The sequence below is a fragment of the Idiotropiscis lumnitzeri genome, chromosome 6 (genome assembly GCF_059441095.1).
Source record: "Idiotropiscis lumnitzeri isolate Australia: NSW breed Sydney's pygmy pipehorse chromosome 6, RoL_Ilum_1.0, whole genome shotgun sequence".
Taxonomy (NCBI): domain Eukaryota; kingdom Metazoa; phylum Chordata; class Actinopteri; order Syngnathiformes; family Syngnathidae; genus Idiotropiscis; species Idiotropiscis lumnitzeri.
Window position 1 is genome coordinate 5902624 of NC_142396.1, and position 17968 is coordinate 5920591.

Consider the following 17968-nt stretch of genomic DNA (forward strand, 5'->3'; position numbering starts at 1 on the left):
TGTGCATGTGGCGCATGCAGACAAATCGACAAATACCAAATAGTACTGAAAAATCTGCAGAGATACATGCATTTCATTTGACAGCAACATTATGGAAAGCTTGGCATAAAAAAGCCATGACGAAACTTTCTACAACATACTGTTGGGAACTACACTACTGCTACGACTTTTTTTTAAAATCAAACATAGTGGAACCTCAAAAGTTGGATGTCCCCACGGTGGTATGAATGTCAATGTTACACATAAAGTCATTAAAAATTAGCCCTATTTTAAAACTGAGTTAAGGTGTCCCTCATAAAAGAAATCACAAAAAGGTCTCAAGGTTCCATACCTAAAATAATTAGCTGGAATTTTTTTGAAGTACACATCCAAGACAGACACCATGAAAAAAAAAAGGTGTTGCGATGGCCGATTCATTGCTGCTTGCTGCATGGACGTCCGATTAGTGTTCAACTTTAGAGGCTCCACTCTATTGCTAGCTCTTATTTTACAACTGTCATATTTCAGTGTAGCGTTGGGATCTATCACTTTACCGTCCAAATCCAAATCGGCGCCCTTCACTGTAAATAAACAAAAACAAAGAGGAGTGGATTTTATCCAAATGTGAAGCTCCTCATACTAATTCTCCAAACCTCTACAATTGGGAGCAAAAAGTCACATCCAACATCAGCATTTCTACAAATTCTACACAATAATTACAATGATACTTTGATTATGCCAAATACTGAAACTCAATCATTCTAATTAGCATTACTCATTCTGATCTCATCAAACGGAAGCTCCTCCGGCAAAGCTAGTGATTAACAAAGGTGTTAATAAGACCAACTGATGAGTGTGTGCGTGGGCGTGTGTGTGTGTGCGTGTGTGCGTGAGTGTTGTGGGCTGGGAGGTTGTTAACACACTAATTACCGCTCAATGAATCACTGTCACGTTTGTAATGCAAAGCAGTATGACAGCGTCAGGGACAAGCAGACCGTTGTTTTGATATTTCATACACACCTGCCGGACAATTCATTAGGTACAACCGCACGCTCCAATGATCTCCATTACAAGTGCGGTACGGCAAATTTGGGCTTTGTACCGCCCCTGAAACTCGATGCCGTCTTCTTTCTTTGCTTTTTTAACCCGCTTGACTTCCTTTGGTCCTCCGTCGCAAATGAGGACTATTATTATTAACGAGTCCATCCATTTATGAATGCGGATGAGACGAAATGCATTATGTATCAAAGGCAGGGTCGTCCGTCTTGAAAATAGTTTCTCTCACGCCTCAAGGCGGACTGGTCATTTTGCGCTTGAGACACATGGGAGTCAATAAATAAGATATAAGGGAATCTTTTTTTTCTGTGTTTAACTCATAGGCTGTCATTGACGGATAAATCCGTCAAAAATATATTTTTTTTATCTCGGCTGGTAATGAATGAGTTAAAATGAACATTTGGTTTCCACCGGCATTAATGGAGACATTTTATTGTTTTTTTTAAATTCCAGGTGTCCTAATAACATGCCATCATTCTCTTGTATTCTTTTGAGCAAATTCACCACTGCTAACCTGACCCAACTCAATTGGGGGCCGATATCGAGTGTGGCTTCCATTTCCTTGACAACTAGGGGCGGAGCTAAGGAATGCCACAGGGTGAACGTCTTGCTCTAAGTGTGACAGAAAAAAGTGGACTCAGCATGAATTGCATTTTAACCCATGGAGGCAGCACTTCATCACCTAAAACTCGTCCACTCGTGCATGTGGTGACACAAATTATTCCATACTGCTAATTTAACCTTAACTTCCAACTGCCATTTAAATGTTTACGTTCCCAACATGACGTGGGCGAGGCAAATGGTAGCAGTGTGACAGCCGGTGTTGCATAACAGAACCAGATGGTTTAGCCGCGACGGCCCACCGCGGTCCTGGCAGCCACGCAAATGCGTTTCCTGCGTGGAACGACACGGAAGAACGAAGTTGACATTAGTGACGGGATGAATGATTGGTCTGTCCTGACGAGACAAGCGACAGACGGCTAATCCATGGATTTTCTTTACCGGTTGACCTCATTTTGGTTTGCAGGTGAGTCAGAGTTTATCCCAGGTGACTATGTGCTACACCTTGGAGTTGCCAGCTAATCACATACAGACAAAAAAATTAATATCTTAAATTTTATATCTTTGTTGATTCTTGTTCTATAGATGAGAATGTTCACATTTAAATAAATCATATAAGGCAAGTGGCCATTTTGTTTTTGGTGGGGCTTGCAGAGATTTTATTTGTTTCTCCACAGATTAGAATTCCATTTCATTTTAATGGAAGAGGTTATTTAGTATTTAAGTTTTGAATTTTCAGGTAATTAATCATGAGGATTTTATGTTCAATTATTTCAAAAAGAGATGGTTTGGGGGATATAGAGTCTCAGTCTTGCAGCAAATAATTGAACTGACATGAATTTGATGACATTTCCAGTGCTTATGCTACCAAGTAAATGTCATATTGTTTTCACAACTATGGGAATTGTCAAAAATATCATTAAAATGCATCGTTTTATGTGAAACGGTTTTGGGGGGGGGCCCCCTGGTAATATTTCTTTTCATGGGGCCCAAACTCTGGTTATATACAATACCAAATACTTTCAACGTACGCTTGCCGGCATATGTGAAGCGAGTATGAGTGATCTCAACCTGAGTGCAGCTACTACTCACTCTTTCTGAAGTCTTTTCATTAAGCTAATGTGGGTATGAACCACCGGGATGGATGCAAAGCGGGGCGTGGGGGGGGGGGGTTGTGGCCTCTCGAGTGGGGGGGGCTGGCTATATCGGTGGGCAGGTGACGGTGGGAAAAGGAGAAGGTCGCATGCTCAAGTGGGAGAGCACTACCAGAGAGGAGAAAGTTGACAGGACCTGTTTGAATCTGCATGCACTCTCCTCGCACGAGGGATGGGCATTGGAAGAAAATTCTGAGATGAAATTTCGCACTCGCTCAGTACTTATAGTCACCGATGTCAATTAAAAGCAAACAAAAGTATGCCGCGGATGATCCTCGCTGAAGAATCTCAAAATATCCAAGTGAACGTCTGGTAGCGTAAAACAGCAATACAAAATATTACAGTATATACAACCAATTCAAATACGCAGCTTCCCTAACTTCATTCAAAAATTTTTTTTTCAACAGCAGCTCATTCAGCTTGCTAAATCGTCAAAATTCATCCCACACTCTGCCCATTGCTGCCAAGTAGTGAAATCCTGCTGTGGATACCAAAACCGTTGCTTGCTTGCTAAAGTGCGATGCCCATCCCGACAACTTGTCAAAACCAATGGCAGTGATTCAAACAGGGCGGCGGGCGTACTACACGGAGGGGTGACACAAGGAGGACCGTGGCAAGGGTTGAAAAGAGCAGTATGGCGTTTACCTTCTACGTCATTACAGTCAAAGTCTTGAAGTGAGGCATGGATGGAGACAAAAAGCACACACGCACACAAACAGATGAAAAGCTGAGCCACTGAAGCAGAAACAAAATAAATGCAACATTTATAGTACGAGTAGAGCTCAACATGAGGCAGAAATATACATAGCACTGCAATGTGTTGTTCAGAAGGACAATTGACATGATTTTTTTTATTTTGCAGTCTGATGATTTCTAAATGAGTGACGGGACCGTACCATTTGGATCCTGAGAAAGGCGACATTTCACATTCACGTGAACGTTCCAGGATGATGGGATCGTACGCCAACAAATGTGTGTAAATTTAACACGAAATGTACATTTATGTGCACATATATCGACAAATAAAACCAAACGAGTCACGATATTAAAAAGAAAAATTGCTCATAGATTTTTTTTCTTTTGCCCTTGAATAAAAAGTAGTACGGCACTACTCTCTTATATCTGATGCTAACAGTTTAACTCATTCACTGCCAGCCCAGGTAAAATGAAAGTACGTCAATATCCGTCAATGGTAGTGAATGAGTTAAATACAACGGCCACAAAAAAAAAACTAAGAACGAAACAATTTGCTTTGAGGAACTTACTTTGCTGTTTTGCTGTTTGCGTGATTCCCAAACAGGATGCAGTGACAGATCATCAGGTGTGCCTCTGTCCAAAATTCATTTAATTACAGCAAATATTGTATTTTTGCTTTGATTTTGATTGAATATGTCCCCCGGCAGGAACGCTGGTTTGAAAAAGTGGAGGAAAAAGTTCAAATGTGTTTATCTATCCATGCCAGCGACGTATACTGACAGTTAACCTTTTCCATCATTTTTGTTTGTATTTTTCCTCATGTAAAATAAGTTCCTTATGTCAAGATAGCTTTGTGATACAATGCTATTGAGGTCATCTTACCTTTGACCCTTTCTCCTCGATTGAGTTGAATCTCCCCCTCCCCCTGCGGCGTGTAGGGCTTGACGACGATGAAGGTGCGACCCGGGACGGCGCTGTAGAGTTTCCGCTTGGGCCCGCGGGCGCCCATCAGCGCCGGCGGCGTGTGATGAGGCGGGCTGGGGTCCCGCTGCACCGAGCCGGGGCTGTAAACAAACACATAGGTCACCGTGGTGATCCCGGGCAGCTGGTAGCCGAAGCCCGTGGTCACGGACATGATGGTCCGCGGGGCCGCCGGCGGGTGACGGCCCCTGGTCTTCGCGGCGGACAGGGAGCGATTCATAAAAGGTTTGCGTTCAAACGCTAGCTGTCAGTGTTCCGCGGGAGCGCATCCAGTGGCATCTGAAGCAAAAAGCAAGATAGTCAGGTGCCTTCCTGCACGACAGGAATCCCCTCTGAGTCATCCCAAGTTGGCAGAAGCCCCCTCCGGAGAGCAGGGACGCGTATCCCGCATGTCTCCCCCGCTGGCGGGTGGGACTACGGATCCCGGACACCTACGGCGGATCCCTCCTGTCGAGGGGGGAGCGTGGATTCCTGCTCCCCGTCTCCTCAGGAGCCCCTCCGCCTTCCGTCCTTCCTTCCACCACTCCTCTCTCACACACATGCGCTCACACGCACTCGGCCAAATCCTGCCGCTACTACTGCCGCTGCTGCTGTTGTTGTGTTGCTCCCCTCCCCTTTGACAGCTCGCACGAGCCCCTCCATGAGCATGCTAGCCTTACGCACGCAAAACCCCAACAACATATTGCACTGGTGGTCCGAGTGCACGTTGATCTCACGTGTGTGCGTGTGTGTGTCAATATTGGCGTGAGCGACTGGGTAAGGGAGGGCGGCGGGGGAGAGGGGGGGGGGGGCTAGGTGAGAAGCTCGAGCCCATTCGGTTGAACTGTTGCTCCGCCCCTCCTTCTCCGGCGCCAGCATCTCTTCACACGCACAAAAAGAATGAAAGCTAGCGAATTACAGCGGTGGCAGAGCTCCACCTATAGTTTTCATTCATCCCTCCTCCGTCGCTACAAGCCTCGCCACGTGTTGGCGGCATCCTTGTCATCCCGCTCCTCCTCCTGCTCTCGCCTCTCCTCTCGAGCTCAAAACACATTTGAAACCGCATTTAAGCTTCTGTCAGCTAATGGAATCAAAATATATCCGAAAACAACAACAAGCAGGGCTCAAATTGAGGCAGACGGTGGTACAACTGTGACGTGCCAGCACCTGCGGCTAAGTTTAAGGATTTACAGGTATTTTTTTTATTGTTCTTTAAAGTGTTTTACCTTCTTCAAACCTGCCAGCTTGCCTTGAAAAATATTTATTTTATGAGACTTATCCCCAAAAAACAAAATTATGAGGTGTAATGTTCAATATAAGACACTTTTCGCCTCCCTGCAAAATCGGACACATTTAGTGACAAACAAAACAATGTACACTTGTGGGAAATCGACAAAATTGTTGGACTCATTGGCAGCAGGGAAAGGGGTCAGGGACCGACAATTTTTATGAATAAGACTGGAGGCTCGAGGCCAGAAGGCTACTCAGATCACGGCCGGAGGGCAGGGGACTGAATAAAAATAAATAAAATAAATAAAAGAGTCAAGTGCCCAATTCTGGAGTTTCTAATCATTCTGATTTCTGATCAATTGTGAGGAAACAACATTTTGCAAAATTGCAGAGGCTCCTGCTAACTTCCAGATAATCTATCTGAGGGCACTCAATATGACAGAATAATAACATCATATCTAATAATAAACGGGAGAATGCACGTAGCAATTCGCTGCACATTTGCCACAAACTGTGCTATAAATGTTATTGTTTGAGCGAGAAATAATGAAGTCACAAAGTTTCCTGAAATTCCATTTCTATTTAGTGGCCCATTAAACACAGACAATCACATTAGTAATATCATAAGTAAAAACAATATTTGCCGTGCGACTTCAATAAAATAGCAGCATAAAATAGTAGACTAAAAAACACGTTTTTTTATCGCATGTTACTGCAAAGTGCTACACGAATTGATTGGTCTAACATACAGGTGTCAAACTCAAAGCCCGGGGTCCAGATCTGGCCCCCCACATCACAGTTTCTTGTGAAAATATCAAAACTACAAATTGTCTTGATTTTTACTAACTATTGAGATATTGTGAACATTTATTTTTAAATGGATTTTAAATTTTAAAATAATTATTTATTTCAAAATAAATCACAAGATAGTTGAACAAAGATTTATTTCATTTTTTACTGGATTCTGTTGAGTAATGTGATAATATGAGGGGTTCATACATTTTTATGGTTTCACAGTTATAATGTCACCCTGGTTTACCACATTAATCTGACAGTTGTTTACTTTTTGGTAAAGGGACGGTTTCTATTCACCATTGAGATCTCCGTTCTGGATATTTCCATCTCCTGGTGATCAGATCAGCTGATCAGAACAAGATCATGCTAAAGCCAACTGTGACTAGCCCATCTGGCGCAATCTTAGCACATGAATCAATTCCATAACCAGCATCTCGGGCAAGAATGTTTTTGTGATGCTATTATGTAAATTAGGATCGTGAACTGCTCCACATTAAGAATGTGGGACACTTGTGTGTTGTTACACTTTGTTTTTGTAAAGTATTGATCATTGTGATGTGAGAGTAGTGGTGGAAATTGGTGGAGCATTAAGTCAGGTAAATCACACAAATGATCGGGAGTGGGTGGGTGTCATCACAGTACCCATTTCATGCTGCATTAAAAACGACTGATCGGAGCAGAAGTTGGCTGTGACCACACCCACAGCGGCACAGCCGTCCTTCTCGCACAACTGCCTGCCTGCACTTACCTGCAAAATAACCAGCCTCCACATTTTTTGGGGGAAAATGTTGCTTCACATATAGCCCGTAATTAACTCATTGAGTGCCATTGACGGCTAAATACGTCAAAGATCCATTTTTTTACTCGGCTGGTAGTGAATGAGTTAATAAGGGTATTTAATTTGAATTATTTTCTCCAAGAAAAATGTTTTGCACGCCAAAATGTCAAAAGTCTACCGAAAATTCTCATGGGGAATTTGCGCGCTAACAATTTGTATGCAAAACGGATCTGATCCGGATCAATAGAGTATATTACGCTGATTTATTTCGAGCACGTCCGTCTCCCTTTTGTCAGTGTTTTGGCCCCTTCAAATTGTATCATTCACGATCTAGCTTTCATTTACCTGATTGCTCTCTTCCGTCTCAACTGTACTCTTCAACACACAAACCTTTCTCTCTCCATCCCCTTCTACAGCACGAGCAACAACAGCTTGCTGACGGCTTTCCAATTACTGGGGGGGGGGCTGATGGTAGCGGGGGACCATTGGGGACGACGGCTGCATGTTAATGTTTGAACCCCAGCGTGGAACAACACCAGGCTGAGAGACGAGCAGAGGCGAGAGGCGGGAGACACGACGATGCACAAAGTGACAAGGCAGCCATTAGAAGTGAACGTGTGCTTCTTTTCATCTATCTACTGTCCGTGTGATGTCCGACTTTGTGACATGTATCGCGTTTTAACATGTCAACAAGACAGTGGCACACTTAGTACAAATACTCGGTAACTCAACTTAACGACATGCAAGATGTGGGGGGTTGCGGGGTTGATTTTTTTATTTTGATTTCCAATTCATGCAACGCTCCAGTAAAAGTAATTAAATCAGTTCTTTGGCCACAGTTTTTTTTTTCAACACAATATTCTGCACTACTGTTTACAGCAAGTACAAAGTGCGACTATTTTTGCCGCTCATATCGTGTTTGTACACAGTTGTGAAAATGTTTCTTGTTAATCGTGGTAATTTGCCGGTAATTTAGGTTTAGGTCGACTTTCTGCAATCAAATTGTTACTACCACGCGCATCTCCAAGACACTCTTGGACTTTGCCGGCCCACCCGGCTTGTCGGGGAGCAGCGCCAACTTGGCAAACATGCACAGTGTGCCTTATGCTTTTACGAAAATAAGGATACTCTGTCATCTGATGCGCTGTCTCCGGAAATAGGGATTTAAAAAAAAAAAAAAACTTTTACATGAAATGGCAATAAAGACCTTTAAAAAATATTTGGCCTCAATTTTGGAGAATTGTTCAAAATCTGCTGTATGTTTTTAAGTATGCTGCTCCCAATTTAGTGTTCGTGACTCAAATTTCTGCACGCCAAAAGACAAAAAGAAAAAGCCAAAGTATTCATACCTGGAATAACTTGCAAATTGTGTGATTCCCAAGTACAGTCTAGGTCAGGTGTGGGCAAACTACGGCCCGGGGGCCACATGCGGCCCATTAAACGTTTTAATCTGTCCCGCCGAACTCGAAAAAAATTAAATGAATAAACCATGTTAATATTTTATTTTCTAAATTCTCTGTTTTTTCAAAGATATTTGTCCAATTTCATTTCAAATCAAATGTATTTTTTTTCTCAGATGAGGTGAGGTGACCAAAACATTCCATCCATCTGCTTCTGGTCCGGCCCCTCTGTCAGATTTTAGAACCCATTGTGGCCTGCCAATCCAAGAGTTTGCCCACCCTTGGTCTAGGTTCAGCAGCTGCGGGCATGACCGAAACGTCTCATCTGCCATTTCCGCCTTGGAAGCAAATCAGAATTGACTTAACGATTACATATAAATGACTCCGATCACACGTGGTAGATAACTGCGACCCAAAGTTGTATTGGAAAATGCCACGAGGTGACATTCACGCGGATGTTTTTCAGAGTTCACAACAGTTTTGTCGTAGGCGACTGCTTTCGAAGGTGGCAACGTACTCCCACTCTGTACTCAAGTAGAAGTGCGTTTTGTTCGACAACTAAAAGGGCAGAGGTGCCGTGAGTCTTCAAGCCGTTTATTGGCAATCTCAGTAGAAGGTTGCTGTCGAATGAAACATAAAGCAAAGAAAATTATGTTGCGCACTGAAACAAGTCACCGATTTATTCACTTTTCTGTCCTACAGTATGCTTTCGGACCCCTTTTTTAAAAAATATTTGCTATTTATTTAAGCTGCTCTGGCTTGTCTCTCTCTGTGTCTCCCTCAGTCCATTAAAAGGGGAAAAAAGAGACGAATCAGCAATGTGCTTTGCATCCTGATAATCGTCTGTCGTTTTGCATGCAAATAAAGCAATGAGTGAGCGCATGCTGGCAATTTAGGAAGGACGAATATAGCACAGCTCAGGTTTGAGCAAGACAAACGGGACGTTAAGATCTTTTAGCATTTATTTATCTTTTATTTATTATAAAATTGAATTATCGACCTCCACCACAGAGAAATTGTGTTATTACCTTCATCGTAATTAGTTTATTGGCATCTTTGCATGTCTAGAAAAGCTCTACCCATTTATTCATAGTGGCGGCACCTATTTCTTTTTATCCCCGCTCCCTCCACCCCAAACCACTTCCTTTTCACTCTGCCCACTAGCAGCCTTCTTTTTTTAACAAGCCTCGCGGGCCACTTTTTGTATATGCCGAGGGATGTTGAAAAAGGGATGGTGGACCACAAATGGCCCCAGGGCTCTAGTTTGGACACCCTTGACCTAGATGCTCACCGAATCGTTCCTCACAAGATAATTTGAAGTGCAATTTATTTTTATTTCCAAATTGTACGACTTAAGGGATGTCCTGTTATGTTGCGGGTCAAAAGGACCCATTTTAAAAATACAGAAAATGAAAAATGCATATTTTTCAGAAGGAAACAACGTAAATCTAGTGGACTTTTCCATTGCAAATTTAAAATATAACATGCGGTCAATTCAGGATGTACCCTGCATCTTGCTGAGAGTCATCTGAAATAGGCTCCAGCAAAAGGAACAAGGTCTTAAATCAGCATATGCAGGAGGCCAATTAGGCCACGATGCGGCTCACATGAGAAGCCCGACCAAATCCGGCCTTCCTTTTCTACTCACTCCCAACAAGCATTTACAACACAGCAGAGGCAGTCCATGCATTGCAAGAATTTGACCGACAAAGACGAGAAACGCCTGCAAGGCGTCGTCAAAGGGTGATTAGTTTGTCATATCCACACCCACACCCAAATAAAGCGCTCTCCGTAAAGTCGACGCACGCATTACAGACCTAAGTCTTCCCCGATGCCCGTGGGGGTAGCCGTGGCTGTGGGAACGTCTGGGTACCGGCCTGTCGTCATCGTGCGAGTGATGCAGAGAAGGCGAGCGGGAATGAGAAGACCTCGAGCTGCCCGTGCTCTGGAGGCTGCTGTCGGGGAAGTCACCATGACGACTCTGGAAAGGACAGCAAAGGAGTGCATATTCAGTTTGGATGCTTACTTCATGCTCAAGCTTCATAATCATCTATCGGTCCGTCCGTGCGTCCATCCATCTATCTTTAGATTTGAAGACAAACAGAAGCATCTTAAAAATGAACTCTAAAGTTCACCGGGAGCCAGTGAAGAGAAACCACAATTGGGGTTGTGGGCTCTCTCTTCCGAGATCCAGTTAGAAGGCGAGCAGCAGCATTTTGGAGCATTTGGAGACGCTTGAGGGTTGACTGGCTGACTCCAAAATAAATTACATGACAGTAATCTAGCCTAGATGTAACGAAGGCATGGCTGATTGTTTCTAAGGGATGAAGAAAGGGTTTCACTTTAGCGAGCTGCCTAAAATGAAAGAAGCTGCTAATGAGTTGCTGGACTAAGAATGAAGCAGTTTAACCCAACCTTTGCCATTTAGCATGAGGCCAACATCTGCTGTCGAGTGAAATTGACGTCTAAGGGACATGGGGCCATCGTGGCGAACGTCATACCTCACCTGTTTTCTGGGTTTGGTTACAAGAGCACATTGGCGTCAATTTATCTGGATTCACTTTTTCCATCGTACTTCTCTTAACACTGCTCCTTTTTGTGTGATTTAAAAAAAACCCACATCTGGTAGCACAACTGTCTCACCTCCCCAAGGCTGCCACCCTGGTGCTGGCCGAAAGCAGGCAGGCTCCGCAGCGACGGCACAGGGGAGTGACCCTGCTGGCGGCCGCGGGACTCTCGAGGCATCTGCCGGAGGGCGTGGACGCTGTCGTTGCCGTTGAGGTTGTTGTCGCTTGCCGAGCGCAGCAGCGAGCGGGGGGACGGCGTGGGGCCCGTCACCCGCCGGCGGTTTGTGTAGGAGGGCGTCTCCCGGAAAGGCACTGACGACACAGACGGAACAAAACCCAACGTGAGGCGTTTTATTCGTTTCAAAGCAATACGAATTGTGTGTGGGACTTATGGGAAAAAATTGTCGCAAACTAGGGGATATTGTATAAAATGCGACATGATAAGACCTATTCGGGTTCTGATAGGACAAAATAGGGTATAAGAGGGGACACTGTGGGACCGAATAGGACATATCGGGACATGATGTGCGCTTATAGGACAAAACAGGATTTTATGTGATAGTATAGGACAAAATAATATATGATAAGACCTTAATGGCCATGAACGATATTGCGGGTCAGGATGAGACACAATAGAGGAAATTATGGTACACTATTGGGCAAAATGGGACATGATGGGACAAAATGGGACCAATTACAGGACAAAGTGGGCCATGATGGTCGTACAAGACGTTGGGGATATTAAGAAAAAAAAAAAGACATAAGGAAGATTATTTATTGAACGACAATCCATTGTTCAGTGCCACAAAGTTCTGCTTTAAGGTTTTACTATTAATGTTGTTGGTGCCTTAATTAAATTAATTAAATTTCCGTGTTGTTATGTTGAAAAAAAAATGCGACTGTGTTTTAGAGATTCCACGGCGACTGATACTAACTGACTGAAATTGATGCTATTAAAAAGATGCAGAAGGTGATCTCAATATCAGTGGTGTTGAAGTGTTGTACAGTAACCACCGTACTGTCGACGTATATGTACACTAGATGGCAGAGTTTTCCTGCATGGAGCAGCTCAGCTCAGTAGGGCTTGGATGGGGGATCCAATAACCCCCCGCCCCCACCCCTTTGAAAACTTCTCTGCATCTCTTTAATCTCACGTTCTTCATCTTCCCTGCTTTTCACTTTGTGTCCCTTTATATCTCCCCGCCCTGACATTGCTCTATCAGAAGCCCTCGCAACCTTAAAACCTGGAGGAAGGATTGGCAAAATACGAGTCACTCACCAACATCTGATGCTTTGTGGACCTTTATGATTTCAGCCAGATCAAAGTTCCCTGCTATAATAGCCACCTGGAGGGTGACGAGAGACGTATCATGGAGCGAACAGAAGAGAACAGTCATTGCGGTGCTCAGATGTGATTATTTAACAGCGTGCGCACAGACGAGTTATAAGTCATTATTATTGATCAAAGTCAGCATAGGTCTCTAAATGCTAAACCTGAGAGATTATGCTGTGATGTGGGCTGTGAATGATTTTTCTCTCAGGAAACATCTGACAATGTTAAACTTACGATAAAAAGTCAGGCCACCGACTCATAATGATAGCCAAATTCAATTTACCCCATTTGGCTATGGTTTTTGATCATGAGCGATAATCCTGTGGTCTGCGGTGTGTTATGAGTGCTTTTTCCACCTTAATCTTCTTCGAGCAATCGTAAACAATACAAGTGATTATTTCAAAATTTGGCCCAAATGTACTTTGCCGGACGTCGCTTAATCATAACTATTGAACAAGTTTAACATTCCCGGGGCGAAAAAAATCACTCTTAGTATAGTGCTCATGATCATCAAGGCTAATCATTGAGAAACCACAGAGAATTGGACATTTGTTCATTTTGAGGGGATTAACAATGATCAAATGTGGCCCAATTTTTGACTTTTAGCAACCCTTCACCACAAGATAATCGTTGAAGGATAAGACAGACGAGAAGTATGTATGCACCCCACTTGAGGTTGCTTTATCGTAAATGTCGAACAAGTTTAACATTTAAGATTGCCGTGTATTTTCTAAGCATACTGGAAGGGAATCGCCAAGCCACAGAAAAAGTCTCAGCATAGTCGTTTTGAGACATCTGATACCACCCCATTTAAGCAGAAGTGTCATACCTGAAAGGCAGTCTGGCTGTTATAGTTCTTGATCTCCTTGTTGGCCCCGCGAAACAGGAGAACACGAGCACAGCTGTCCTGAATGACAATACAGACATTTATGTGACATAAGCAGCCGCAATCATGCACGCAGGTGGACGGGCGCCATTTCAAGCAACTTTTAATTGGTCCGCCTATTAGACAGGTGTGGTGGAGGTCACATGACTGTCTGCATGTGCCGACTTTTAAATGTCACCTTGTACAAATAGCACTGGCTGGAAAGGGAGAAAAACACTCGAGAAGAAAAAGGATCAATATACGAGCTGTCGCGGAAACATAAAGTGAGCGTAAAAAGAAGAAAAAGCCTGAGGGGATGTTCGGGGCAACATCATCCTGGCTCGACTTGGCATTTGGTGGAAAAACCATTTTTTATTCGTTTGTTAAAAGAACATAATTTTTCACAAAGACACTAACCCCTGACAAGCAACGAAGACAACGTTAAGTACACCAGCACAATCAAATGCTTTGCGAAATCCTTTTGTCCTTTAAAGATGGAATATTACATTTATTTTCACCTTTAAAAACAGTTTCGAGGTGTCTTAACATGAATGATGGCAAGAAAAACAAAGATCAATAATTAATGTGCAATTGGTATCCTAAGATGTAGGGCTAGCTAACGTTACCGTGGAAAAAAAAAAAAAGAGGAAAAAAAATTGTTTTATAGGGAGACTTGTATTTTTCCTTATGGTGGCAGCACTTCATCACCAAGCCGCTGAATTACTTTTCAATTAGAGTAGAGCAGCGAACGGGCCACTGGCCCCCTGGTCGTACTTAGAGTGGCCCCTTGATTAAAATAAATAAAATAAATAAGTAAATAAATAAAAAAAATAATAAAATAAAATAAAATATTTTGAATTTTTCTTTCTTTCTTTTTTTAAATGCGCAAATCTGTGAATCTGCAGGTGTCGAATTGTGAGACTGTAGTTTTAAGTTGCAATATCACCATTCACCAAAAGATGGCAGACATGGCTTGGTTGTGCTTAAATGGGTCATTTACTTCCCGATACTACAATGTGAATAGGCGTAATCATTTTTTTTTTGCAGCTTTAGAATGATATGCACCACAAACATTGTACCTCAATTATATAAAAATTATGAATTAGTTGATTCTGGTGAAAAATGCACAAAATGACTTGTACTTATAATTGATTTACTGTTCGGCACTTGTGTGCCATCCTTTAATGATATTTTTTTTATGCAAGACAGCCCTTTACACTGGAAAAAAAATACAGTTTTTATACATTTGTTGAAAAATAAATAAAAAAATGAAATATATCAAGAGCATGTATTTTGTACATATGCCTGAATTTTATCCATACAGAAAAATAGTATTTTTGTCATACAATAGGTTAGTAAATGTGTGGTCCCATGTGGCCCGCCCAGAAGCAATGATGAAAAAATTTGCCCCCTGCTACATTTAAGTTGCCTTTTCAAATACCGTTACCAAGCCGAGTTGATATTTACGTATGTTTAAGCGTGAGGAAGCCCGGGTTGTCTTTCTTTTCCAACTCACTGCCATGTACTTAGTATAACTGAACACAGAGCCCTAAGGCGAGGCAAAATCCACTAGTAGATTGATGGACACATCTACAGGCCCACACGTGCGGGGGCTGGCTGTTTAGCTTCGGGGGTTGGGGGGAACGAGGGTGTTTGGAAGTGGTCGATATGTAATTTAACCCTGAGCACAGAATGGACAGGCTTTAGTCCGCTAGCATGCACCGCAGCTCAAAACTCCCAGAGTCAAGTTTTCGCTTACAATATATTCCTTAATTCAGAAATTACTGAATAAATATGAAATAATTTGAAAAATCCACCTCCACCATTATTTGATGGGCTGAAATATAATAAAAAGGACACAAATAATATAAAGGAAAAATGTATGTAGATATAAATAACAATTTCAGTAAAAAAAGTAAAAGAAAAAGTAAAAGTAAAATTAAAAAGAAACACAAATACAACGCAAATTCCTGAAATGAATGCAACAAAAAATAAACAATGAAAAATAATGAAGAAATAAAAATACATAAACTAAATAACAACATGAAGTAAAACTTGAACATGAAAACTATAAAAGCAAAATAAGAATATGTATAAACAGACAAAAAAAATAAAGAGAAACATAGAATAAGCAAATATCCATAGTTTAATAGTTTTTTTTATATATCAAATAAAAATATCCATAGAATAAATACAAATAAACAAAAAAAAAACAAGAAAATAGATTAAATAAAAATATGAAATAAAACTAAACTAAATGTGCTGCAAATTTGAATAGATTATCCTTCTCTGAGCCAAATCCCAAATTTACATAAAAATAATTGAATTAAACGTCATATCTTCTGGAAAAAAAATGGGCTCTCGTCCTAATTCTGGATAGTCCACCATATTTTCTCCAAACCAGTTTTAAAAATCCATTACAGCACACAAGAAACATAAATATTAGATGACCCCAGTTAAAAGAAGGAGACATGCAAATATTATAGGACGGCAACCAGTTTTACGAGCCTTCTTAAAGGTTGAAAGAAGAGTGCCTGTAGCGGACTAAGAGCTACTCTGAAGCTAACTGATCCATATCCTTGTGAGATTTATCCAAAAACATCCTCCAGCGTGTGTGTGCTCTGTGTGGCTAAATTTCAGCCCTCCACATTGATTATGAAAACAAGGTTCAGCAAAAGGTGACGTATGATAACTCGTACAGTAGTAGCACGCGCAGTCCTCATATTACGTAACGATACATTTACAAAGCATCGTATGAAGCTAGCCGCAACCACTCGCACACTTTTGCCTCATGTTTACAAAGACGCGCAGCACACGGTGAACATTGAGACACCGAGAAGCCAATTAGCACGCGCACCATCAGTCTTCCTGCAGCAAATCACTCGGAACAGAATTTCATGACCACTTCAGCGTAGCTTTACTCTTCAGTCATTTAATGAACATGTTCAGTCATGTTTAAAGAAGAAGACAGATGCTTCCCGTCGCCGCCGTCTTTTTATATTGGATGATTCAGGAGACACTTCATTATGCGACTTTTTTCTGGCGATTTCGAGTCCTTGTGTTTGTTTGTATTTTGCGAAACGTGACGGTGGGTGAAGAATGACTGGTTAAGAAGAGCGATCGTATTCATTTTATGGGGAATCGATAAGGTGACTAGTCGTCAATTAAAGCCACTGTGACATGAAAATAAATGTTTAAATTTTACACATCGCGACCTGGGAAAATGGATTATATTTTATTTTTTTGTGCCTACTGAACATATACTAAATTTGTATTAAATGCAAAAATATATAGATCTGTAAAATGATCAATGACCTCATCAATCACAGCTGAATCTTTTGAAAATCAAAAACTCTTCAGACGTTAAACCCCCCACCTAAACACATGAGAGTGTGCTTGACTTCTCTTTTTTTTTTTTGTCTTTCTGTGGAGTTCAGAGACGCCCCCCCGAGCAGACTGTCTCTCCTTCCAGATGACAACTTAAACATCATTGAGTTTACGTGAGCAGACAGTATTACCTTGTGATCGCCGCTAACCAAAAAGTCCTCCTTTTCCCACAGATGTCGAGCATCTCTCACTTTCACCGTTTGGATTCCTCCCGTGTGCCCCGCTTATGGAGGTATTGATCTCCGACGGTGGCTTAGATCGCGCCTGCCCATTTGGCTACACGATTGCAGACGACCGCGGAGATAAGCGTGTCTCGAGTTTTTCGGGACCCCCCCACCCCCCACCGCCACCCCTCGACCAACCCCCCATTGCTAAAGTCTGCCTGTTTCACAGATCAATCTGCTCATCGCCACAGGGAAAAAAACAGGGAATTCTCTCTAATGGAGGACACACAAAGAGTCCAAACTCCCTTTTTTACTCAAGTCAAGAAATTGTAGGCCCGAATACAAATGGATCTAGCGAACATCAATTCTATCTTTATAGAATGAAAAGAAGAACAGAAGTAGGCCATTTTGAGCAAAATGAACACGGGTCAAAGTGACCCGCAACACAAGCGAAGCGAGTGATCGAAGTATCGTAACCACATCACTACACAGCATTCGCTCACATGTCGGCGAGAAAACATCAATGCATTTTGTCAGTTCACTGCTCCATGAGCGAGCCATTACGTACAGGCGCATTACCTTCCTGGGCACATATTATTTTTGCTTTTGTGTGATTTGGATCTCCCTGTAAGTCTCCAAATGGGAAACACAACAGAAAGATTGTTACACGCTTCAACCGGTGGTATGATAAATTCCAACAGTAGGATTATAATGCTGATGTATTGGTCGTGTATCATAGAAGACTTTGCAATATTGTTGTCAATGCTGCATCGTGACAGACTGAGAAATATTACTGAGTGATATCAATGTTTGCAGTGGCGGGCCGAGCATTCACACCTGGGCCTTCAGTGAAGTCGTACTTAGTCCGACTTGAATCAATCCCCCTCATATTGCCGTCATTTATGACTCCACGGCTGTACAAATAATATACAAAAAGACGCTTCCACAGACGACCTAGCTTCTCTTGAAAATGGCCTCACAAGTGTATCTGCAATTAAATCCACACTTTTCCCTCCTTCGGCCATTGTGGTTTATTTTGATTT

General features: G+C 42.2%; 1 protein-coding gene across 14 annotated transcripts in view; it reads right to left on the reverse strand.

Annotated features, from left to right (window-relative positions):
* Positions 1-17968, reverse strand: part of shank3a (SH3 and multiple ankyrin repeat domains 3a) — a 125066-nt gene that overhangs the window by 46934 nt on the left and 60164 nt on the right. For 12 of the 14 annotated variants that reach the window (XR_015844135.1, XR_015844134.1, XR_015844136.1 and 9 more), the window contains 7 exons: positions 13339-13416; positions 12456-12522; positions 11253-11488; positions 10427-10590; positions 4329-4510; positions 3396-3419; positions 534-560 (listed from right to left, as the gene is read on the reverse strand). Coding sequence is in view for 11 of the 14 variants with exons in the window: in XM_088299256.1 (XP_088155382.1) it covers positions 534-560; positions 3396-3419; positions 4329-4510; positions 10427-10590; positions 11253-11488; positions 12456-12522; positions 13339-13416 (778 nt within the window). In the remaining 3 variants the exon portion in view is untranslated. The remainder of the gene's footprint in view (positions 1-533; positions 561-3395; positions 3420-4328; positions 4511-10426; positions 10591-11252; positions 11489-12455; positions 12523-13338; positions 13417-17968) is intronic. The other 2 variants (XM_088299257.1, XM_088299258.1) reach the window with 2 other exon arrangements.